Raw genomic sequence first — 26157 nt, 5'->3', positions numbered from 1 at the left:
CCATAGCAACCGATCAGATTCTAGCTATTACTAATCTAATACATTCTACAGAATGATAGCTAGAATCTGTTTGGTTGCTATGGGCAACACCTTCATTTTTCCTTTTTAGAAGGTTTAAGACATTTAACCCCAGATGTATAGCATCTATGATAGCATACTTTCCACAGTGGGTGTGGTCATGTCACAAAGGGGGCATGGCCGCACCCATGGGGGTATACCCAACACTTTTGAAGCGCTGCGCTGCGCCTTACCCTCCTCCTGTTCCTTCTGTTACCCATTCATTGCAGACAGGGGCAGGCTGGGCTGGGTGGCAGGGGGGCATCTGCCCCCCGGGCCGATCCCATAGTGGGCTACCTTGGGCTGGGTCACTGGGCCATCTGCATTTATTTTCCTTTAAAACAGACTGCTGAACCAAATCATGTCCCGTGGGCCAAAATTTGCCAGCCCTCCCCTGATTGCAGATCTACAGTGAATGGGAGGTTCCTCCCAACAGGCGGAACAAAGCTGTCCTGATTGGAAAAACTGTACAGAGTCCGTCAATCGGGACTGTCTTGCCTAAATCGAGACAATTAGGAGGTATGTGATAGTGGCATCCTAGCATCCATATTGGAGCACATGCTACATGGCTGTGTTCTGTGGGTCTTCCTCTCCACGTAGATATATGGATAAGTATAAGGAAATTGAAGTTTTTTATTAAATATTGTCCTTCACTTGTAGATATTCACATAATTTAAATATACTTATTTTATATAACCATCTGATTTTGTTCCAGTGCTCTTTACTTTCTGATGACATGTTGGCACATGATTATATGACAATGGCCTTTTACGCAGATGCATCATGTGTGCCTATAATCTCTGCCAAACCCTCTGTTTATCTGTACAAATATGTGGTGGGGCCCTTGTTTCTCTGTATACCCTGGTGGCTGATTACCAGGAAGCACAAGATTGCAGATCAAAGTAGTAATTGTTTGCTCTATTTCTACAGCTGAATGTAGCGATGATAGTTAGCAAATACATAGATTCATACATTTTATGTGCAAATAATATTAAAAGGGGAAAAGCACAAAATAACAGTATAAACTTTAGTCGTACATGTGTTGACCTAGATATAACACACTGCATATTATACAAATAAAATAATATTTTTCATATAAGTAAGATATATCTATTTATATGCTTAGAATCACTATCATCCTCTTGCTTTTACAACACATAGTCTGTTTTCCTTTGCTCCATTAAACTTTACATCTGTAGTGTGTTCGTTATTCTTTTGGGGGGACGTTTTTCTTCCTCTTGTTCCACCCTCATCTTTGTCTTTTTTGGGGGTTTCCAGTGCTCTCAAAATTAGGTCTCTCCTGTTTACTGCCTGTATCCCAAGCCTCGGTTACACTGTATTCTACACAAAAATCTGGAGTGCATTTAAAATAATACTTTCCCATGGGAAGATTTATGTATGTAATTTTAAATGTTACCAGTGTCTCTTTAGTATAAGACTTTGCTTGTAATTTAAGTTAAATTTTCCTTTGAAGGAAAATTACAAATGATACATTGTACATGTTGTTTTATATAAAACTATGACATATGATTTTAATAGATATAAATTAAATAATCCTTGAACTTTCAAATCATATGATACTTTGCTAACTGAAGCCGCTGACTGATGTATAAAGTGTTCTGTGGCAGAGGCATGACAGTCAGTGAGCAAATCACCAACATTTATATGGAGATCACATCATACAAGAAACTTTCATAGAGTCCAGATACATTAAGGCTCACACGAATGCAGTAATGGATTAATATCTGGCCCTAAGCTGTACCATGCGCATCTACGGAATTGATTTTATGCCATTTCATGTGCCTATTCACTCACCACTTGCCTAATGTCCCCACGTGTACATTAAGGGAAAGGGGGACTTTAGATAAATGTACAGTGCATTATTGACATTGAGCTGTCAGTCACCACTGAACAGAGGAGAATCACTCCCCATATACATCGTGTATGGTATTGTTGGCCGTCAGACCAGTTATCCACTGGTGTTAAGAAATTGCCAGTAATGCTGTATGTCAAAAGGGATCGATAACATTTCGATTTGGGAGGGTGCAATCGAGAACACTCCATTGATGACACTTATAGCGAACTTAAGCAATTAGAGCAAACATCCAAAAGACGCTGCTGTGCCACTGAAACTCATCATCATCACTATTTATTTATATAGCGCCACTAATTCCGCAGCTCTATACAGAGAACTCACTCACATCAGTCCCTGCCCCATTGGAGCTTACAGTCTAAATTCCCTAACACACAGATACAGACTAGGGTCAATTTTTGTTAGCAGCCAATTAACCTACCAGTATGTTTTTGGAGTGTGGGAGGAAATCGGAACATCCGAAGGAAACCCACGCAAACATGGGGAGAACATACAAACTCCTCACAGATAAGGTCATGGTCGGAAATTGAACTCATGACCCCAGTGCTCTCAGGCAAAAGTGCTAACCACTTAGCCACCGACTACATGACCAAGCAGAAGTGGGGATGGAGCCGTTTTACTAATATGGAAAACGCTAGTAAAATCATGGTTTTTAACAGCAGTGGGTCTGGCCTAATAGAGAGTTTATCTAACCCAACAAATTATGTCAGGTAACATTCACAGGTCACACCTGTGATATCAGTTACTATAACAGTAGGGAGTATTTGAATAAATCTGGAAACAACTTGGCCTCTGGCTGTGTGAGTTGCTGTTAATTTAAAAAATTCTGAAACATAAATTGTTATGTAATCAGTGATGCAGCCTGCTAGTCTCTCTCAGTGCAGTGAATTGGAAAACAACAAGTTTCAGGTAGTTGTAAGATATTGACTGTACGTGAGCCAAAATAGATAGCGCTGTTTTGGATACTAAACTGCTGAACTACATTAGTGGTATAGCAACCAGAGCTTTATTTCTGTTAGAAGTCAGAATGGAGAGAGAGATGGTGATGGTGGATTGTGAGAGATAGTATAGGGCGAGAATAATAAAAAGGTCAATTAATGGATGAAGGGCCAAGTGAGGGGAAAAGGGCTGGAGTGAAGGATGCAGCAAAGGGCAGTCAATGGAGAGTGAGGGCAGAGACAGGGGATAGGTGGCAGCACAGTGGCTAAGTTTTAGCACTTCTGACTTACAGCACTGGGGTCGTGAGTTCAATTCCTGACCATGGCCTTATCTGTGTGGAGTTTGTATGTTCTCCCTGTGTTTGCGTGGGTTTCCTCTGGGTGCTTCGGTTCCCTGCTACAATCCAAAAACATTCTAGTAGGTTAATTGGCTGCTATCAAATTGACCCTATTTTTTCTGTGTGTTAGGGAACTTAGACTGTAAACTCCATTGGGGCAGGGACTGATGTGAGTGCGTTCTCTGTACGGCGCTGCGGAGTTAGTGGCGCTATATAATTAAATGATGATAGATGGGAAGTGGATAGAAAAGAGGAGAGTTTGGTACATCTTTTTTCCCAGAAAAAATGCTCTCCCTGCAAATATATGCTTTAACTGGGAGCTCCAGGTACTAGCTACAACCATCCTTATTATAAATCATCACTGTATAGAGCGGAAGGATCTGCTACTAATTCTTATTCTGACATCAGTCTATGGCTTTCTCATGTCTGATGGCTGAAAGTCTCACTTTATAGATAGGAAAGGATTGGTGTTCAGTGCTATACATTGATATGAACTGCTGATGGGCTTACATGCTAAGCTCAGATGTTATACAATTGCAAAGTGCTACGAAATCTGCTGGCGCTGCATGCAATATTAATAATAATAATAATAATAATAATAATAATACCCCTGTCTCTGTAATACTGCATTTATAAAATCCACCCAGTTGCAAATACTTGTTTTTATACTAAGCATCTTTGTCTTCTCTTCCAAGGCAGCTGTTTGTTCTTCTCAGCAGCAATTAGTTCAGTTACTGATATAGCTAGTTATGTCCAGGGTGTTTCCCCACTGGGGATAGTGTTCTTGTATGGCTGGCATCTGTACACCACTGTACTTTACAAGTCCAACAGAGCAGTATTGTAGTCTTAAATCTCTTAATCTACGCTTTAGAGTGTGAATTCTGAGCGCTCAGCCAGGAAATGATAAGGACTTTCTCCATCATGTTACCACATTTATATAGTCACAGTGAGATAAGGGATCCTCTTACAAGATGAGTCAGAATGCAATAATTGCAGAAGCATCAAATAGTTTTCTGATGGCAACAATAGAACATTTGTCGCTTTGCCTGGTTAAAGCATCATGGTTGGACTGTGGCTCGCCCCCGCAAACACTTTTATAATATTTGACTCTATTCATATCCTCTCATCATTAGGACTTTGTTCTACTGTGTCCAACTTTTAGATGACTTTGAATTTATCGGTTTGTCTATGCCTTCATGTCACTTCTGTGTTTTTTAGCCATGCATTTCTGTGTTTTTTAGCCATGCATTTAAATATCTCAGTCAAGGCTGGCGGAAAACGGTAGGTCCAGTAATTGCGGAAGTAGAGTACAGCTCTTACCGGGCTCCCCACCATCCCACCCGTGCCAAAATATATATATTTTTGGGCATAGGTGCCTTTTCCCTTAACCTCTGGGAGCAGAGATCAGAATAGGCACCCCGGGCCAGTGGGGCGGCTCAAATTGCCATGAGGGAGGGGGACGCTGGAAATGCCAAAGCCAGTCTTGGTCCCAGGCATAGTTTGTTGTTACCTTGGGGTCCAACACAGTTTTGCTGTGCATTCTTTCTTGTTTCCACTTGTATGATTTACCCAGCTCTGTGTTATATCATTGGGCAACTAAAATAAAGAACTGTGTCTGAAAAGACATGGCTGAAAAGCACAGAAAGATGCTAGAATGAAAAACAGTGTATTTAGTAAATCTTGCAAGAGGGCTGGCACAAACTGATAAATGAAAGTAATTTGAATTTGCATGTAAATGTAGGACAGGTTGCATATCTGTGGACAAAGCCACATATATACCTGTAAGGAGGTCAGGAGGCAAATCTTTTGTGGGTGTTCTACCCCTGGAGCAAAAGATCTGTGCTGCTGCTGATGGTGATCAACAGCACGGACCTATGTAGTGTTAAAAGAAGCTTTAATATAATATTGTTTTTAAAAATGTGAACTCCGGTTTGTTTCAATTGTGGAGTGACAAACAGCATTGGGTGCCTTCGCAAAAGCCACATCCAGCACCCGGCAGGGCTGGGTTGGTGACTTGTCATAATGTCACACAGTCACAGTCTGTTCACCAAGTTGCTGAATTACCTAGCGGAATTGCTAAAAAAAAAATGTGTGTCCCCTCCCCTAGGACATAGCACCGAGGCTCCTCTCTGTTGGTGTTGGTGTAATAAGTGGTTAAATGCCAGAAATCAGCATTTTTTTCTAAGGCATTACTGGTCCTAGCAAGCCCTGGCAGCCATAATCTCCATGGGTATGCTGACACTTGTAGAACTACAAGTTCCCTAATTCAGGGAATCCAGCCACGTGCTTAGCAGGCTGTGACTTTGTGACATATAATAGAGGTACCCCACGCTGTGGGTATCACTATCATAGCGTCGTCACCAGCCTTGTCTGTCATAGCCTGGTGCTGGTTGCTGCTTTTGCAGGGTGCGGGGGCACCCCACTGTTTTTATCTATTTAAAAGCTTCTTTTTTTACCTATAAAAAGGCCATTAATCAAGTTTTATGATGATGAATGGTGCCTTGAGTTTTATGCCGCATCATGATTCACTTAATGTTTGACCCATTTATGTGTTTATTTTGAATTGCACATATCGTGTTTTATGGCTTTTGACACAAATTTGTCCAACTCTGATTGAGCCCCATTGTACTATTTTAGCTATGTCTCTCTTTGTACACCTTAAAGTGTACCAATTCCCTGACAGCGGAAGCAGCTGTTTTGTGAGCAGAATCAAAATTAGGCCTATATTCAACCAATATTCAGACTATCAATTCACATGCATCAGTGATGTCACTAGTTCCGAGTGAACTGATAGGCTGCATTCAGGCCAGAACTGGCATCTAACATCAAGCATAAGAAGTCTGATGTTGGCAAGTAAAGGAGATTGTGATGTCTGTATTTTAGGTAGTTATCAACTGAGTTACTTTTTTATTGACCCCAGCCAGTGACTTGAGATTAGGGGTATATTTACTAAGCTGCGGGTTTTGAAAAAGTGGGGATGTTGCCTATAGCAACCAATCAGATTCTAGCTGTCATTTTGTAGAAGGTACTAAATAAATGAAAGCTAGAATCTGATTTCTATAGGCAATATCCCCACTTTTTCAAACCCACAGCTTAGTAAATCTAGCCCTAGGTGTGGACTATCACAGAAAAATGGCAGCTTGCAGCTAGCAAATTCCAAAACATTTTCTGATGAAACAGAGCTGTTGAGACATTCAAGAATCCTCAAGATACCCCACTCCTCCCTGAGAAGCCACAAATATCTGGATGATAGACCAGCATGGTACAGGTTTTATCAGAGGTAGCAAGCATAAGTGAGATATGGCAGATGCTTTGTGCTGTGAAATTACTGAGTGATTACAGTGAGTACAGTACGATTAGCTGTGGACATACATAGCACATGTTCACAAGTAAAAGACTCTTTATGTACAGTGAAGTTGCATTGAGCTCTGAGAGGCATTAAAACATCAGCTGTTCCTCGCGCCTTAAGAATTTTCCCATGAAGACACTTTAATTAGCATATCTCCTGGGACAAATGGACAGAAATCTGGGAAAATCTTGCTGGGAAAAGATCTGTGGATGTTTTCCGCTACTTCTGCCATTCTTGATTAGCATTGCATTTGAGACTCTTAACCATGTTGAAAACTTACATTAACAATGGGTATTTTTGTATATTAAATTGGAATGAGGAAGACTGATAAATAGCATTTCTAAAACAAGGGAGACACACTTGGAATTTGAAAGGCGTAAGACTGGAAGGTAACTTATAGTAAGAAAGATCTGTTCTTAAAGAAAGAGTAATAGCTCCATAGAATTGAAGTTATGGTGCAGACTCCTGCAGTGACAAGGAAGAAATGTATGGGATAAACATATGGTTGTTGAGAACCCCCTATTCCCAAATAAAACAAAAGAAAAAATAAACACAAACAAAACATGCATAGACCTGTGGGTCCCTTTCTGTCATTATCTTCTGTTTCTTTAATGATTTACATCATGTCTAACATTTTAACTTTTCCTTTAAATTTTTTATAAGGTATTTTGTAACATCTGTTGCTATCAGTGCATGTTATTGTAAACAGTAAGGCCTGGCTTTTATTGTTTTCTTTTTAATGAACTGCACTGCTTTTTTTATTTGCACATGTGTATACCTCCCAATATGTGTTGATTCACAATCCTGGACAGAGTGAGCGCAAGAGAAGTGGTCATGACCCATCGGAGGGGTGGCCACAGGATGTGAGCCTAGCGTTTCCTAAGCTGCTTGGCCGTCCAAATTCCCCTCTGTAAAAACACCCCTTTCTTGCCACGTGCACTTGCTGCTATACATGCAATATTTTAGAGTCAATCACTTAGTGGGACACACAACCCAATTGCCTCTGCATCAGGACAAAAGTCCTTTTATGTGAGATGTCAGCAAAGTCCCCTGAAATCAGGACTGTTCCACCTAAATCAGGGCCAGTTGGGAGGTATGCAAGTGTGCCTACTTACTGGCTGTCACGAACGCTCAGTCTGTCCCAGACACAGCAATCTGAACAGCTGGCTGTGACTGGTGTTACCTTAGTCACTTAGCAATGAATACACCTTTTCTGTCACTAGGAAGGATTTATTATGGTATTTTTACGTTTACCAAAACCACTTATTAATGTTCCACCTTAAATCACATACACATGTAGCATGAGCCTCCCTGGGCTTCGTAAGTTCACAAAGAATCACGGAGAACACGCTAGATTAAATTTATTTAATCTGAAAAATGTTTCCAAGGCTTAATTACAAAAAAAAAAATAATAACCAGACATACAAAATTATACAAAATAAAATAGGATATAAAATCAGAATTACTAGTTGCTAGTTAAGACCTGTTGTGTGAGGGAGCACAATTGAGAAGAATAGGACATTTCAGTCTTGATAGACCCCCTCATGAAAAATGCACACTGTAATGTCTAAAGCAGAAGATTTTAAACCCTTCTTACAGGCTCTTCACCCCCACCTTAGGAATTACATTTTCAGTTAACTCAGATTGATTCAAAAAATAACACAGAGCTTTCCGAAGTAAATTATCTATCACAAAGATATATGTTTGGGCCCCTCAGAGAATCTCTCACCTCTGCTCTGCTTGAGTGGCTAGATGGCTTACAACTCTGGGACTTCATACTCATCCTATCTATTTGGCTAGTTTCAAAAGACTTTTTGTTAATTGCACAGGTCACCTAGGTTAGTCAGCATACTTTGAGAGGTTGCATAAAATATACACATTGTCATGCATGAATTCAACAGAAAATAACAATCAGTCATTAGATATACTACATAATCGTCACACCGGCCTAGCGCATTTCAATGTGCAGGCACAATTAACTGTCCTTGGAACAGTCCCCGCAAATTAATCTGTGGACACTTTGCAGGTTCACATGGGGGAAAGTGCGAGACATCACATTAGGACCACCCCTTAATTCATTTAAAAAAAAATTCTAGTAAAATTCTACTTGATTTTGCTTCTTAATTTATTCATAATAGTAAGCAGATATTTATTACATGTTGCTTTTGTGTTTAAATGTTTCTATTACGTGGTTAAAGTGCACATAGAAATTTTATTTCCCGCAAAATTGCAATTGGAAGATGGTAAATGTGTGTCTTATTTAAATGATACAATGACTTGATCTTCGACACTTTAAGAGTATTGGAAAAATCAAGTCTTTTTCCAGGGAGAAAAATTCTCTTTGGGAACTTCGTCCTAATTGTGTTCTTACCACTGTGCCTTTATCTCATTTAGGGCAGCACAGTGGCCTAGTGGTTAACACTTCTGCCTCACATCACTGGTGTCATGAGTTCGATTCCCGACCATGACCTTATCTGTGTGGAGTTTGTATGTTCTCCCTGTGTTTGCATGGTTTTCCTCTGGGTGCTCTGGTTTCCTTCCACACTCCAAAAACATATTGGTAGGTTAATTGGCTGCTATCAAAAATGACCCTAGTCTCTCCCTCTCTGTCTGTGTGTGAGTGTGTGTCCATAGTAGGAAATTTAGATTATAAGCTCCAATGGGGCAGGGACTGATGTGAATGAGTTCTCTGTAGAGTGCTGCGGAATTAGTGGCGCTATATAAATAGATGATGATTTATGTTGTAATGTTGTCCCTCAAACTTTTGTTGGTACAAAAGTAGGCACTCTCTTGCACTTAATCCACAGCCTGCAAGGATCAAGGATCGCCCCAGATCTGCCCAATTCCTCCCATCATTGCTCAGGTTTGCACCCTGTCAAACTCCACCATATTGGCCTTCAAATCCCGGTACTTAGCTGTGAAAGTAAAGGCATTTGCAAAAAAGTAGACTTGTTCCCTCACAATTCTGTACAATTCTGTACATTGTTAACAGAGCAATTTATTTATTGACTCGTGTTCGATTTGAAGGCAGTCACACTTTTTTTTACATACTAGTCAATAAATTATATTAGCAAGTAGTAAGCAACTTTTGAAACTATTTTCTCATTAACTATTAATTTATTTCACTGTAAGAAACTGATTTGAACAGAGCAAGAAATATTTGCAGATGAACCATACTTATTGTGCTTCTGCAAAGACGGAAACAAGCTGACAAATGTAATTTGATAGAGGGACATTTTTTGTTGTTGATACATATTTACATTGATATTTCTATCACATCTTTATATGTCTAAATATTTTAAAATTGATTGGTAAATATTATAGGTTGTCTTAGCTTGTTTTTTGTTAATTGTGCCTGATTTATATATGGTTTGAATTGAATTTAGCATGTTTTATTAATTTGTCTTTTTTAGATGCAAATTATCATATTTTATTGCTCAGGTGAAATTTCAAGCGACAAAGGATGTCTTTTGATTTACTTGTGTTGTACAATTATTTTATAATTGTGGTTCTCTCCCTTTGGTCTTTTTACAGAACGGGCAAGTGTAGAAGTTGGCCTCTTACAATTAATTGGAGATCCACCACCAGAACAAATCACCAAAATCTTTGGTCCTGACAAGAGTCCCGGATATGTGTTCGGAGAGGATGCCAACACAGGACAAGTGGCCCAATACCATCTCCCGAACCCCATGTTTAGGGACTTTTCGATTTTATTCCACATTCAGCCAACCACTAACAAGGCTGGCATGGTATTCTCGATTACCGACGCCTCGCAATCCATTGTGTACGTTGGGGTGAAGCTGTCTGACGTCAAAGATGGTAAGCAGCAGATTATTTTCTACTACACAGAGCCTGGTTCGCCAGTATCCTTCCCTGCCGCCACCTTTAATGTCCCATCATTGATGAACCGCTGGACGCGCTTTGCCATCAGTGTGGAGGAAGAGCAGGTTGCGCTGTTCATGGATTGTGATGAACTGGAGAGGGTTCGGTTTGAGAGATCACCTGACGAGATGGAACTAGAGGATGGGTCCGGTCTTTTTGTTGCTCAGGCTGGAGGTGCTGATCCCGACCGCTATCAGGTAAAGGTCTTTTCAGGATAAGGTTACAAACTGGCACTTGTTACCAGGAAAATAAAGGAGATCCTACAGTGGCTGTGCCAAGTTGTATACTTGCAAGCAGCAATGGCAAAAACCCCTGTTGCATGACTATGTCCCTGCATGATATATAGATATAAATATCAACTTAAAATTTCAGTCTACAAATAAGCTATCAAGTATTTGTGTGCTACATGAAAAAACAGTCAGTATTTAACTTATGTGCAAAACAGAATACTAATTTGCACCCCTTGCATTGTACCATGGTTTTGTCCAGGAGACTGAAATAAGAAATTTCTCAAGTTAAGATCCTTAATGAATCAGGCCCTTGATAGCATTATTTTTACACTGAAATGTAAATTTGGTCTAGGAAATGCTCTAATCCAACTATAAATGTGCCCCGACATTTTAAATTACCTCCCCTTCAAATGCAACATGGTTTTGCCAAGATGCAAAGATACTCCTTTTTTTTTGTTTACTTTCCTTAATGACTCAGGTCCATAGTGTCTATTTATTTTTATATGGTTCCTGTTGCTCCCTCAATGGTGTCTATTTTCCCATTGATTCACTTTCTATCTTTTGTGCCTGCTACATGGATTTTCACATTCTTTCCCCGGGGGTGTAAATAGATGAATTCTGGGTAATATGCATGGAATCTACTGTCTGCACTATGTGAACAAAGCGGGTGTTTTCTTCCATTGGAAAATAAGGAGATGCTGACACAAAGGGGAAATTGAGAGTTGGAAATGGAAGAATATGTGTGTGATAATTACTGTACAGAGGGAGGGACACAACGGGTGCTGAACAGCTGAAGGAATGACAAGTCTCTTGGTTGTATTTGACTTTATATAGAGAGATGTTTTTGCCAACAGGATAAGAGAGGTCACTTTCGCTGCCCCTGCAAGCTGCTCAGTACAGAGAGAGTCTGCAAGTGGACATAAATCTTGTGGATACAATGAGGAAGAGATTCATATGCTTTGATAGCTTTAGGAAACAGAATAATCCTTCATAATATACTGAGATAAACCTCCGATAAATAATGTAGTTTTAAGAGTCACTTAAAAAGCTTTTAACCAAGTATAGTTTTACATTGATCTACTCTGTCACAATTAGGAAGTGATTTCCTCTTTAATCACCGAACAGAAGTGTTTCCGCTACAGGTGCTTATTATCCTTAAAGTAATACATCTTTGAACCAGAGAAACAGAAACTACGCTGTCATTGAACTATACTCCCAGCGCGCTCTACTTGCTTTTTACAAACACTCATTTTTCAATTCTGTATTTCTTTATACAATGATTTTAGTGACTAGTATTCTGTCCATCTCGCTACAATCAACTTATCGTGGATTGGAAGTATAAGCTTAAGGGGCATATTTAATAAAGCACGATAGTGCTTTTAATGGGTCATTAAGGTGTCCTCCTGTCCTCCGCAAATTTATTAAGGGTGCATCGCAGCAGATATCATGGATATCTGTTGCTTTGCATTCCTCTTCGTTTTTGGGAGCAGTCACCATTGAACAGAATGGTGACTGCTCCTGGCCGCAATCTAACAAGTCCCGAAAAAATGTTTTTTCGGGAACTTGTCATGTTAATGTATGCCAGCTGAAGCTGGCGTACATCATCGGAATTGAAGAAATCTAATGCTGTCAGCTCTGCTCCGAAGAGCAGAGCTGTACAGCGCATGTGTGGAGGGATCACATGATCCCTCCCTGTCACTCAGCGCTCTCTCTCTGCAACTATCGTTGCAGAGAGAGAGAGGGGATCTGTGTGCGCATGTCCAGTTCTTGGAACTGGACATGCGCAATTGAAGAGTGAAGAGAAGACCCGGAGACAGCGTTTCCGAAGAGGGGGGTAAGTATGATTTTTTTTATCACTGAAACAGCAGTTTTTCGGAACTGCTGTCTCTGTGCAGGGCTGTACATAAATGTGAGAAATAGTTCAATCCTTATCATTGCGATAAGGATTGAAAACTACTTTTCACTTTATGTGAATATTGATAAATGTGCCCCTTAGACCCTTCTGTATGGGTCCTTATGTAAAAACTCCCACGTCGCGCCTCCAGAAATGTGTCAGCCGCCTCATATTACCCAGGAGCTCCTCCAAAACTGTTACCTTATATGTTACACGGTAGCTCTTTCAAAACATGTTTTAACCCATGCATTGCCCAAAACTATATCCGCAATCCAATATTATACAGCAGTCCCTCCAGAACTGTCACCTCATATATTACACAGAACCCACTCCAGCACATACAGCCTCTCCAAAACCTTCACCCCATATATTACACATACTTCCTGCCTCAAGGTGCACATCCGTAGCTCCATGCAAGACATCCGCTTCACACACCGGACACTGCAACTCCGTTGCCTACACCCCCAGTGCCCCCAATAAAGATCAGGGTTATTTCTGTGGTGTTTTCATAGTATTTGTCCAATAAACGCAACCATAGGCTTACTCTTAATGTATGCAGTGTAGCAATGGTAAGTCTGTAAAATAGGACTTTGTGTTTTACTGAATTGGACGTAACAATCAACTATAAACATTGTTAATTCTTGAACATAATTAGTTATTTATACAGAAATGTTTCAATATATGGCATGAAATCCTCTCTAAACAAATATTGCAGGGGAGGCTGAGTTGATGTTTGTGTTACATCCGAATTGTTGATTTTTGTTTTGTACTTGTTGTCCAAGATTCATTTAGAGATAAGTCCTGTTTTCTTAAAACTCTGCAAAGCAACTTCGTGTTAGCAAGTATATTGGTTTACAGATTAACTGCAGTGCAAATATTAAGGCACAACTCATATCTCACAAGTTTTTGTGCCCTGCCAATCATAGATTAAACTGACCTTCTTGTTGCTGCTCATATATCATAATGGGATCTGATCTTCTCCTCAAAGGTAATGTGCAGCCAAATTGCTGCATCAGAAAAAATCATGCTGTCCGTTAGTGGCTTATAGTACGACAATGCAGTAGTGATTAAAGAATATTAGAGAACAACATATATTTTATTAGTACAGCACAGTGGGAACAACTTGTGGGATTCTAGTAGAAGCTAAGGAACAATTTTTTGGTCACCTGTTATGGAATAAGTTTTGTGTGTTATATTTTTGAATACTGTGCTAATATCCTATGCCTATTAATTTATTAATTTATTTTAAACAAACCAATACTTAACATAAACAGGGGTTACTGATCATATGAACAATTTATAAACAGTGGTGGTAATTGTGTTATCCCTATGATAATTACACACATGTTGTCTGAACAGTTTCTTTACCCATTTGAACCTTCAATACATTATTTAAACTGATTGTTTTATTCAATATTCTTATATTTCTTTTTTTTTTAGGGAGTAATAGCAGAGTTAAAAGTCAAAAATGACCCCAGAGCAGCTGAACTTCAGTGTGATGAAGAAGGAGATGATTCAGATGTGGTGAGTTCATTAGCTGTTTATGTATGAAATGTTTTAAACTGCATTACTCAACATGACTAAACATCTGTCCAGTCTGAACATGACTGAACATCTAGCCAACTTGTCACACTGTATTGCTTGAGCACTTCTCTTTAATTTATAATGTTGTATTCATGCATCTGTGTCTAGATTAGTGGATTCCAAACTTTCTCAGTTCAAAGCACCCTTAGGGTCTTCATCATTTTTTCGAGGCACCCCTAAGCCAAAATAATTACCTAGTAGTCCGCCGCCTTGCTTACCACCGCCTTGGCCGTGGCCCTGTGAGATCGCAGAGGAACCAGGGAGATGCGGCACACACAGGTTGAGCCACACTGGTCTAGATATAAAGGAAACTGTGCATCCACCTGTATGACAACAGACTATCAATGGAAATTCACAAAACTAATCCTAAAAGGAAACTTATATAATCATTAGAGATGCTGGAACTGTCCACAAATAGTTTCTCAAACCAGTTAATCGAATTAGTAGAAAAATTAGATGGAATTTCTTGAATTTTTGATGGATTTAAAAAAATGAGCTAAATATAAGTCGGTCCGCTATAGTTTGCACATGTATGAATGAGCTTGACTTTGTTTAAGCTGAAAGTGATACATTTTAACTGTTTAAAATAGTGAACCTTGAATCTCGAATGGCAGACGCATACTGTAAAATTCAAACTTTCCAACACTGTTGCAATACCCTTTTATTATTCAAAAAAAATAGTTAAATGTTTTAAAAAAGAAAACATATTTAAAATGTACATTTTTACGTTAATGGCGAACTTCAAATATGAACGGCAAATTCCAATTGGGGTCTGTTGATGATTGTACGACACACATGTTCCTGGCCTTCGATCTGGTGAAATTTGATTGCATTTTGAACTGGTACAACATTTTCCAGCATCTCTAATATTCACCAGTGTCGTCTTCTGAGGCAAAACTAGAACTATATTTGGCCTTTCTGTGGCATTAATAAGAAGCTACAATAATACAATAATGCAGGTTCTGCCACAGAAGGGACATTCTCTCTGCCTATGTAAAAACATCCACACTCATTTTGCTTCGAGGAATATGTTTGGTGCTAATAGGACCAACACTTCTAATTCTGGGGTATTTTTCAAAATTGTTTCTTGTCCAGAAAATGGTTCATGATTTCTTCACGATGATGATGATCATCATCATCATCACACCAACATTATATTAGTGATGCTGACATATGAATATGCTCCTGTAAGTAATACCTGTATACATGGAGTGATCTGATATCACTTACGATTGCTGAGTTCTGATGTCACCACTTCAGTGCACCCCCTACTGTAAATTATTAAGGGTAATGTCAGGAGTTAACTCAGATATTTGAGACATCACAGAAATTCCCCATGACTTCTAATATCCTCATAGTTTCCAGCAGGGAGTCCATTATCCCATACATATATTTTGTACTACATCTCTAGAACAATACAACCAGGGGAAAAACAAAACCCTTCATGTTGACAGTATATTTCTCTATTATCTTTTGGCACCACAGAAACTAAAGAGTAAAGATATTACATGTTATTAAAGTAAAAGTTCTTTAGGAAATTTATTTTGGAACAATTAGCTTCATTTTCTACAGCATGTGTATGATTAGATAGTGCTTTTAAATTATTTTTGTACTTACTGATAACTAAATGCACATCCACAAACATGGAAAAATCCTTCTTCATTTTCCGACTGGTTATCTAATGTCAATAAATTGTCCATATTACAAACGTACCCTTTGAAATCATGGCTTTGGATTAAAGTGTGCGTTGCTGCTAAAATATTTGCTGATCAATCATTGAGTTATATAACATCTGGACATTGCCATTTTGTTCAGCAGTGGTGGGTACGTAGGAACCCCATAAGTCTATCCAGGGCCCTATTTACCGAACCTCTGATCACTACATACTGGTACTTCATTTTTTGGGTTTGCCATGTCTACTTTACATATTATGTGTATTATCTAGGTTGTCAGTTTTATGCCATTTGTAGTTGTTTACCATTTTACCATTATGTAAAACTTCAAGTTCATGAGAAATGTTTTGACACTAAAGGGTATATTTTCTAAACTGATTGTTTGAAAAAGTTGAGATGTTCCCTATAGCAACCAATCAGATTCTAGTCTTCATTTATTTATTACATTCTACAAAATCTCATTAGTTGCTATAGGCAACATCTCCAATTTTTCAAACCTGAAGTTTAGTAAATATAGCCATTGGGAATCCAGTAATGAGAAATGACTAACGTTGCTGCCATCGAGTGGTTGAGTTGAGCATTTGCTATTAAGAAACAACCTAGGACTCAGTGCATAGTGATTTCCAACCATCTTTACAGATCTCTGGAAACTTACTGCCACCTAGTGGTTATGTTTTATATTTTATCTAGTAGCAAAATCTTTCATTTGCTTAGTGATTTTTGTTATAATTGTTGCAGATCTCTGGAGACTTTGGCAGTGGCATTCCAGATAAAGAAGTGGTGGAGGTAAGATATCTAACAAACAGGGTAATCAGCTATATGAGTGGATGTATCTCCTCACACATATTCTGTGAAGGCCCATGTATCATATACTTCCATGAGTTCATTTGTTTCCTTGCCATATAGCTGTACTCAGTCCAGGAATATAGACTTCTGGTTAGTGCTAGCTGCATGGCAGTCCTTTGAGTCAGTTCTTCATCCACTGGGATTTTAGAGCATGACATGAGTTTGTGCCACTTGTTACTAACCATCCCCTGATTGATAGTAAGATTTTTTTTGTACTAGTCTCCAGTGGAGTTTTAAACCAATATATATATATATATATATATATATATATATATATATATATATTTATATTTATTTGAGCGCTAGAGAATTGATCCACAGTATACCGAGTGAGTTTAAATGGTCGGTGTTCTAAGCTTCCACATGCCCCAACCTTCTCTGGTCACTACATAGAGTATGACAGCTTGGGAAAGCTCTGCAACATTTACAACTCTTGAAATAAGTTTGATTTATTGTAGTAAGTGTTCACACTTAGGGGTCTATGCATCAAGCAAAAACTTACGTAAAAGATGCGGAAACGGCTGTTTCTGCATCTTTTAAATAAGTTTGCTATGTATTAACTGCCTAACAGAGGAGATTTCATAGAAATCTCCTCCGTTTAGGCTGACACCGTGCAGCATCGCAGTCCCCATAGACTACTATGGGGACTGCGATGTTCTGCAATGCATGAAGCTTTGATAAGCTGCGCATTGCACGGACAGGTAACACCATCTCAGGATGGCGTTACCTGTCATTTCTTATGAGATTCTGCTGAAGCTTCTCTGACTTCGCAGAATCCGGCACAGTGGAAGTGCGCATGAGCAGAGCACCTCCTCCTGTCACCGGCAGCGCTAAGCTGCCAGTAAGCAGGAGAAAAGACAGCAGGAGAGGGGTCACTTCACCGGGGCTCCCAGAGTAGCCCCGGCATGGTGCATCTTAGAGGTACCTAAATGTGCATCACTGCGATGTGCAGCGATGCATATTTAGCTGTACCGCATCCTAGTGATACATAGACCTCTTAGTGCTTCAGAGAAGCAGGTCACTTTAAGGGTCACAATCACAATCATTTGCAACACATATTATTTATCAGTTGGGGATACCTATTTAGAGAGTTTGTATTTCTAGCATAATAATATTGCAGAATGGAAAGAGTATTATGTAACAAATAACATTATTTACACAAAACAAACAAATCTTGGTTGGTTTAATAGCATGCTATAAAATGTTCGAAATTACTTCTTTTTTTTCGGACTATGAGATGAACCCAAATTTTAGAGGAGATGAAAGGGAAGAAAAATATTTTTTTAGGTCAAGCACACTGGCAATATACTGGCACATATTTATGCACACATATTTAAACACAGTAGCATGTATATAACACATACTTGCCTAGTCTCCTGCCATATAAGGAAGATACCCAAATTAAAGGGAAACCTCATGGACTTCTGAGATAGCCACAAATCTCCCGGGAACACTTGCCTTATTCACGGTGGATGGGGCCAAGACACAAGTAGTATCATAAAGCTGTGTACAACCTAGTAATCCAATGTTCTCCTATTGTGTCTCATTCCCCTTGCTGCTTTCTTTTCCCCTTCTTTTTCCTTTTTCTTTCAATCTCTCTTCCCCTAATATTTTTCCTGATTTATCCCTTTCTTTGTTCTATGCCCCCCCTATGTGTTTTGGTTTTGGTAGAGTGGAGGCAAGCGTTAAGTGACATCACTCCTGTGTGTATCCCAAGCACTTAACATAGTGGTGGGTTAAAGCTACACAGTCAGTGTTGAGAAGACATGGAGAAATGATGACACTTCCCAGTATCTCATCTATGTTGGAAATTGTTGGCCAACAAGGATACAGTTCTGCTGCTATAGTAAATATACCATAAAATACAGACATTTTTAACCCCCCAAGTTTGACCCTTAAAGTGCTTTTTATTGACCACAAATGTGGTAACAAACTGGTACTGGTGTGTATGCAAGAACAGAGCAAGCACTGCAATATGAATATCTATAATATCTATATATTGTTAGGGTTGTCTGGTTAGGTTTCTTCGCTGCCTATGGATATTGCTCTCTAGATATAATTGCATCCAAATAGAGGGCACAGCAAAACTGTGCCATATCCAAGGGCAGTCAAAATAAACAGTTTGTCGTCGCCTTAGGATATAAATACAAAAATAATAAAAAATCACAGAGGGGAGGTAGAAACAAAATGAAACGTATTTCATAAAAGTTACAGGAGTATATGTGTAAACCAAGAAATTCAAAGTTGTCCGCAAGAGGAAATTCTCAAAAATCATTAAAAGCTCGTTTATAGATTATGATAAAGAATGCTTTGTTTGTGGCTGGCTCAATAACTACATTAGCTGGGAGTGGCTGGTGCACTTCTTCTAAAGGTTGCAGAAGGAACAATGAAGAAAGGAAGGGTTATGCCAGCAGCTGTATTTACTAAAATGACTTATTCCTCTATTATAAATTAGGTGACTCGGGCTCCAACAAGACTTAAGGAACAAGCACCCATCACTGTACCTCCCATACAGAGACCGTCTGTGGAAAGAGAGACTGTGATCACTAAGGTCAAAGAGACTGTACAAAGAGTCGAAGTAGCAGGTTAGAAATGTTGTATGCAAAAGCTGCAAATACATGGTCCGGATTTTACTTATCATAGGAAAATTCCATTGAAAAAATGTATTAAATTAAACGTTGAATTAAATACAATTCTAAAATGAATTGTAATTGTTAACTTTAAGAAAAGTTCAACCCAAAAATTAAGGTTCAGTTTGGGGTGAAAAATTCTAAGGTAAACCCAGAAGAAAAGTTTACTTACCTGGGGCACAGTATTCAGAGTGTGCCCAACACCCTGCATGTGCTGGAATGAGCAGAGAGGCAGAAGGCACACATGTTTTAGGTGGAATTGTCCTCTAAATATAATTTAGTATTGCAATTTCATTAAGAAAATAACACATTTGCGACTGAATACAATGGAGATAATTTACAAAGCACCAAAAGTCTTTAACATCACCTTTTGGTCCCACCGTGCGTTTTTAAATTTCCACCATAGTTTTGCAATGCAGATTGGCGGTGTTTGTGAAGGACCAGAAGTTTACACAGGCCAAGGTCAGGAGTTGGACAGAGTGAGAGTGTTTCTTGCAAAGTACAGATTATGCACACCTAGTTTTGCAAACCAGTATAGAAACGAGATTTCATTTTGCTAAGTGAGATTATTATAATTTTTTTTACATTATTGTTTTTATTAGAGGCTTATATGGTAAGATGGGAGGGGTACAGAATAAAGAAGGTGGTGGGGAGGGGTACATAGTGGGGAACAGGTATTACAGAGAACATTACTAAATAAAAATTTACATTGTTAAATAATGGACAAGTAATAAACAATCCCTTTGGCACATAGGCAAACTAAAACCAGGCAGTGACGTGGCTCACATACTAAATGGAGCGGGAAAGGTCAAGTTGGCCTAAGGCAGGTGGGGTAGGCAGAGGAGGTGAGCGTAGTAGGCTAGAGCCATCCCCGTCCATAGCGATCTCATGCCAGGCCATCCATTTGACCATGGGCGAGGATGGTGCCATGGAGTAAGGATTGTCATTTGTCTACATTTTGAAGCTGAACTGAATTTTGGCGGCAACAGTGTGGATAGTGGGGAGGGTTTGCTTCCATCATCGAGTGATCGCTGTTCTAATGACTATGAGGATATGTCCCCATATATATCTGTGGTGTTTCGGCAACTGTTCAGGAAATAAATGTAATGGAGCAAGAAGTGGGGATGGGGGTGGCGACACTTTGGTGACCTTCTCTGCCAATTGGAAGATCTCGGACCAGAGCGGTTGGATAATTGGACATGACCAGAATACATGGAGAGTTTTTCCTACTGCTCCGCAATTGGGTCAACATAGGTGGGGGTGAGAAGGCCACGTTTTGTGTAGGTTGGACGGTATGAAGTAAGTCCTATAAAGGAGCTTCATAAACATTTCTATATTGTTAGTACATTTAGATGTTTAAGATAGATTGTATAAATGTATTCCCATTGCGCTGAAGAGAGGGAAACATCGAGATCTGATTCCTATTTAGTCTGAGAGGCGTGTTTACCAAAACGTGATGCCCCCTTTATTATTACCCTTAGTCTGTTTAGTGTAAAGCAACGGCGGTGACAGGGTCAGATGGCGGGCCAAATCAGGTCTGCTATAGGAAAGGAGGGATGAAGGGTGCGTTTCAGATCCACCCAGGGTTTTTGGTGGGCCGGGAGCGCCTAGTCTCTAATCTGGGATATCTTGGTGAGATTATTGAAATAAGTTAAAGGAGTGGAATAGACACATTCTCAGGAGTAATCCTATTAGTGCAGAGTGGTGCACAGCCATATCCACTCTGCAAAAGGACTTGAATTTTGGACTGACTTAGAGCTGGCGGTGTTTGGGCCTCATCCTTTAAATGGGACTTATTTGTGTCTCCATGTTGGACATCAGTACTAAAGCTCATTTCTAGGTGCACTGCAAGGAATGTAATTATACACTACACACACAATATTACCACATGTACTAGGAAAAATATCCCCTCGCCCTCATGATAAATCAAATCATAACTGGTGCTAAACCAAGAAGTTTTTTAAGGACAAAGTTTATTTTATTGAAAAGGGTGGTACTAAAGTGGTAGAAGGTAGGACATTGATGCACGTTTAGTACTGTGCACCTCTGCCTGTCTACACAGCTAGGTGCACTTTTAGATTGCGGAGACGTCGCAAGAGAGGAGGGTAGGCGTGCACCTCTATGTGTGCTAGGCAGACTAGCCATGTGCAAAACCAACCTCAGTTGTGCTAGGTGACAAGTGCACTAGAAGTAGATTTAGAGCCTGAATATTTTGAAAAGATGATTTTATAGAAAACTCTTGGTGACCACAATAACTTCATTTCATGTGTGCCGGAGACTGGTAAACATTAGTGGATGTTATAGGTCATTTTTTCACTCTAGAATCTCTTGTTACAGGTCAGCCAGGTCAACCAGGTCAAACAGGTCAGACAGGTCAGAAGGGGGAGAGGGGAGACCGAGGTGAGAAGGGCGACATAGGACTAACCGGTCCTAAAGGAGATGCCGGGGTCAGTACAAGCTCGGGTGATACCTCTAAAGGAGAAAAGGTAAGCTTTTATGTATGATAACTCATAGAAAATGTAAAATATGTGACTGGAGTGTCTTGTGGAACTTGTGGCTTTATAGGAGTGAGCTAAATCTTTCACACAGGAATTCAGATTCTGGAGAAGTTCCAGTATGTGAGAGCTTTGTTTCTGGTGGCATAGCTTAGATTCACACATCATATAGTAGCAAGCCAACTACCCTTCTCTATTCACAGACCCCAGTCACTATATGAGGAAACATACTGTGATATGCAGACTAATCACTGTGCAGTCCCTGCAGTGACTGTATGTGAAGCACATCGTTGATAACAGCAGGAGTACTGCTACAGGAAAGGGACAAGAAACATTCTGCCTCTCTTATACTGTCTCTACTTGCACTGCCTTCCATTAAAGGGATTCTAACTTCAAAACCTTCATTTGTGTTGTATTCAGGAGTGTAAGTTTGGAAACACTGGGCCTGAGCCATTAAGGAAAGTAAAGCAAAAAAAGGAGTAAATTTGCTCCTGAACAAACCATGTTACAATGCAAGGGGTGCAAATTAGTTTATTTTGCACATAAGATAAATACTGGCTGCTTTTTCATGTAGCACACAAATCCTTGATAGCTTTATTTTTACACTGAAATTTAAAGCTGATCTAGGACATTCCGCTACCCCAACTATAGATCTTTTCCCACATTTTAAATGTATCCCCCTTCCCCCAGTGCAACATGGTTTTGTCTAGGTGCACATTTACTTCTATTTTTTGCTTTACTTTTTTTAATGGCTCAGGCCCACTGTCTGTTTTCATGTTCTACCTTAGGTTAAAGACATTTCTGTTGGAGACCATGTGTTTGCACACAGCAGACACTCATGAGTGGTCTTCAGAGGTCACTTCTGCACCCCACTTCCCCTCTTTCCCACTAAACAAATGTCTGATATGAAGGTTTAGTACTTCTATCTGCGTTCAGGATGGGAAGTGGTGCGGGTAAAGGTGGGGAAAAGAGTTTTTAGCACACACATATATGGGTCTTATCTGAAATGACGAGAACAATAGTGGTTCCGTTTGGCGGTAAGACTGCTGTTTGTAGCAGGCTCTGTGACATAATGAAAGAAAAGGCATAGCTGAAAGCCCTTATGTACAATTTTTTTTATAAATAGATTAAATGGATTTTTTTTATGACTCCATTAGCTAAATTATACCAGAAAGCCTAAGAAATGGGATTAGCGTGTTTGCTGTTACTTGGCTAAACTAACGACCAGGATGATGACGTCTTTGCATATTTTTATATCGCTGGGTATTTAGAGTTTTATTTGTATTTCCCTTTTGAAGTTGTGTTTTACTCTAATGTTATTATATTAATACTTGCATTTTAATTAATTTAGGGCCAAAAAGGAGAACTTGGAGTTAAAGTGAGTATTTTTGTGGACATGTTGCTGTGGTTTAAGGCCTATTGATTGGTTACCCACAAGTAACAAATCAAATTGTCTCTCTTTAGGGTGGTGCGGGATTTGGATATCCTGGAGCAAAGGGACAAAAAGGAGACCCTGGACTTACCGGCCCAGCCGGACCACCAGGTCCCCCAGGGCCGTCCGTTTTACAGAAGAGTGATGGCAGCACGGTGCAACAGGTCACAGGCCCCCAGGGTCCTCCAGGTCCCCAGGGACATCCAGGGAAGGATGGAGAACCTGTAAGTAATATATGTGGAAGTTATTATCTTATTCAGGTGTAGGCAGTATTTGACTCTTTCCTGTTTTGAATGGCATAGCATTCTGGTAGTTGTATTTCAACAACAGCAGAATAGCCAAAAAGATTGCCAAGCCAGGGATAACTTGGAATTGATAAACTAATGAAGAATAAGGATTTATTTATGCATATTTTTCAACTGGCAACAAAGCAAAAAGTAAGCTTGAGTTTGAATAAACTTGGTCTAATAAATGTGAGAAGGATCATTTTTTTTTCATGTTTAATGAAGCTAGAGGTTTTTACTTAAGCTGGTCACACACCTAGTGACCAAGAGCAACTGAAATCTGTCCTGTCAGAAACTTAGCTCAGTAAGCCATTAAATCGCTAAGTGTGTACTCACCACGCTAATGGAACCTCTTACTGTCTGAAAGCTAAACATCCAAGTGAGTGACAAACCTAGATGTTGATCCAGTCATTCTACAACCAGGCGAATGGCTAGATCTGAACATATGTAGCCAGTTTTAGTGAGAGATAAATAAATATTGCTGGATCTACTGAACAGACATCCAATCTCTGTGACAAGTGTTATGCTGACTTCACAGGTAGATTTGGTCTGTCAGTTTGGTCAGTTGTGACCACAATGGTCAGTAATTGCAAAGTGAGTAAAATTATCATTTTTCCTGAAGGAAAATTTTTTAATCAATTGGAATTTATTTTCGGATATGTTGGGGAATTGGATCAGCCGACATCCGCATAAATTTGTGTGTGGTCTTCAGTACCTCATGGAGCCACCTGTGAGTGGTTGTTTGGCTTCAGTGTCAGATCCCAGACCTTTACAACCACGTCTTTTACCTAAATAGCCCCAGATCCGGTTGTTGGATTGACCCACCAGATCTGCCTTGTGTGGCATTAGTCTCAGACAATTTTTGCAAAAGTTCTCTGCTGAGCTGTGCTAAGCTAAAGAGACTGCCGGATTATATGGGCACAATACTAACTAAACTAGAAATACCTGTAACCTACTCTCTATTGTTATCATGTACATATAAAGTGCCAGACATGTGCCGTAACTCTACAACTCTATAACCATATTCTTAATTGTTTAATCCATACCTTCAAACTGAAATACCATATTGAAAGTTATTATACTACTGAGCTCCAAATGTCACTTATGCATCTTTAATAAAATGGAAATAAAAGATTCATCTGTTTATGTAAAACATTCTTACAGTTCCCATGCTTCACATATGCAACTACAAAACGAACATTACCAAGCCTGATGTTACTTTTATTGCTGTTGGGCTAAAACCAGCAGAACAGAAAAATTCTGATACCTGTGTTAGTTTTAGTTATTTCACAGGTTTGACCTTTTTTTCTGCATTAAAGACTAACCCCACCCACAACTTAAATGTAGTTTTGGTGGTGTTCATTGAGTTATGATGTACATATTTCTACTTACCTGGAGTCTTCCCAATTCAGCCAATCCCAAAAGGCTCCAGCAGCACCCTCCTCTCCGCTACCAAAGCTGCTTCTTTTAAATATATAATGGTGTGGTTGAAGCCTCTTCTCCATGAACTTTTCTATTCAATAATATAAGAAGTTCACAGTGAAAAGACATTGACCTCACTGCTGTGGTAGTAGCAGGGGAAAATCTGTTGCTGAACTATTGAAATATTTGAGGTATCCTCTGGAATCAGGAGCAACAAAACACCCTAAGTAGAAATATGTATTGTATAATGACTCATTGAACTCAACCCAAAGCAATATCTTAGGTTTGTCTTTAATTCTCTCTGACTGTACTTGTGTTGGCGGTGTTGTATATCTCTATATCTGAAGAATTGGTTAGCAAGCTGTAAAGGTATTGTAGCGCTAAAGCTGTAGTTGGGTAATAACTTGGTTATGAATATCTCAACAATGTGACTTGTTGATAGGTTTAGTAACTAATTACATTTTTAATATATCAGATTTCCTAATAGAAACTAAACAACCTTTTTATGATTTCAGGGTGATCCTGGTGAAGATGGAAAAGCTGTAAGTCACTCATTGTCTATTTGTTACAGTAGAGCAATTTGCAACATTCTTGTCCATTGAGGGGTATTCAATTGTTAGCGAGATTTTTTGTTAAAAAAAAAAATCTCTCACGTTTTTTTGCCAGCAATAGCGACCGTTTTGAGTTAGCGCAGCGGGAAAAATCGTGCAATTCAATTGAAAAAGAGGGACGCTGCCCCCGTGCGTTAAAAATTGTGAGATTGCGAGATTTTAGGGGAGTGAAGGGGAGTATTAACGCTGTCATGTATAACACAAAAAAAAAGGTTTTGAATACATTTCCATACATTAGATTGCATTACACATTTATACACATTGATACACAATATCTACATTACAGTACTTTCTTTTAGCATATTTTTTTATTGAACTATTTTTTACCATACAATCATCTATATTCATATTTGTACCAAAAACATACATAAATCTAATTAATTAGTGATTTAATGTTTTTATTTTTTTTTATTTCAATATTTTTTCACAAGAAAATCAACTTACACAAGTTAGGCATTAGTGATAAACATAAGTTCAACTTTTTTTCAACATTTTTACATGATTTCAAATGATTTCAAATACTTTTCAGAGGTTTTTTATTTTTAGCACACCCCAAGGAGTTGCGAGATAAAACAGCATATTTTCCTGTCTTACCCGCCGCATTAAAAAACAATTGAAT

General features: G+C 39.2%; 1 protein-coding gene across 3 annotated transcripts in view; it reads left to right on the top strand.

Annotated features, from left to right (window-relative positions):
• The window catches only part of COL18A1 (collagen type XVIII alpha 1 chain), a 129187-nt gene that overhangs the window by 69496 nt on the left and 33534 nt on the right, over positions 1-26157 (top strand). For all 3 annotated transcript variants that reach the window (XM_075180483.1, XM_075180481.1, XM_075180482.1), the window contains 8 exons: positions 10090-10634; positions 14002-14085; positions 16557-16604; positions 19120-19249; positions 21632-21780; positions 23141-23167; positions 23254-23445; positions 25443-25469. In XM_075180483.1, the coding sequence (XP_075036584.1) occupies positions 10090-10634; positions 14002-14085; positions 16557-16604; positions 19120-19249; positions 21632-21780; positions 23141-23167; positions 23254-23445; positions 25443-25469 (1202 nt within the window). The remainder of the gene's footprint in view (positions 1-10089; positions 10635-14001; positions 14086-16556; positions 16605-19119; positions 19250-21631; positions 21781-23140; positions 23168-23253; positions 23446-25442; positions 25470-26157) is intronic.

The sequence above is a fragment of the Mixophyes fleayi genome, chromosome 7 (genome assembly GCF_038048845.1).
Source record: "Mixophyes fleayi isolate aMixFle1 chromosome 7, aMixFle1.hap1, whole genome shotgun sequence".
Lineage (NCBI taxonomy): Eukaryota > Metazoa > Chordata > Amphibia > Anura > Limnodynastidae > Mixophyes > Mixophyes fleayi.
This window is presented reverse-complemented; position numbering and strand designations above follow the sequence as displayed.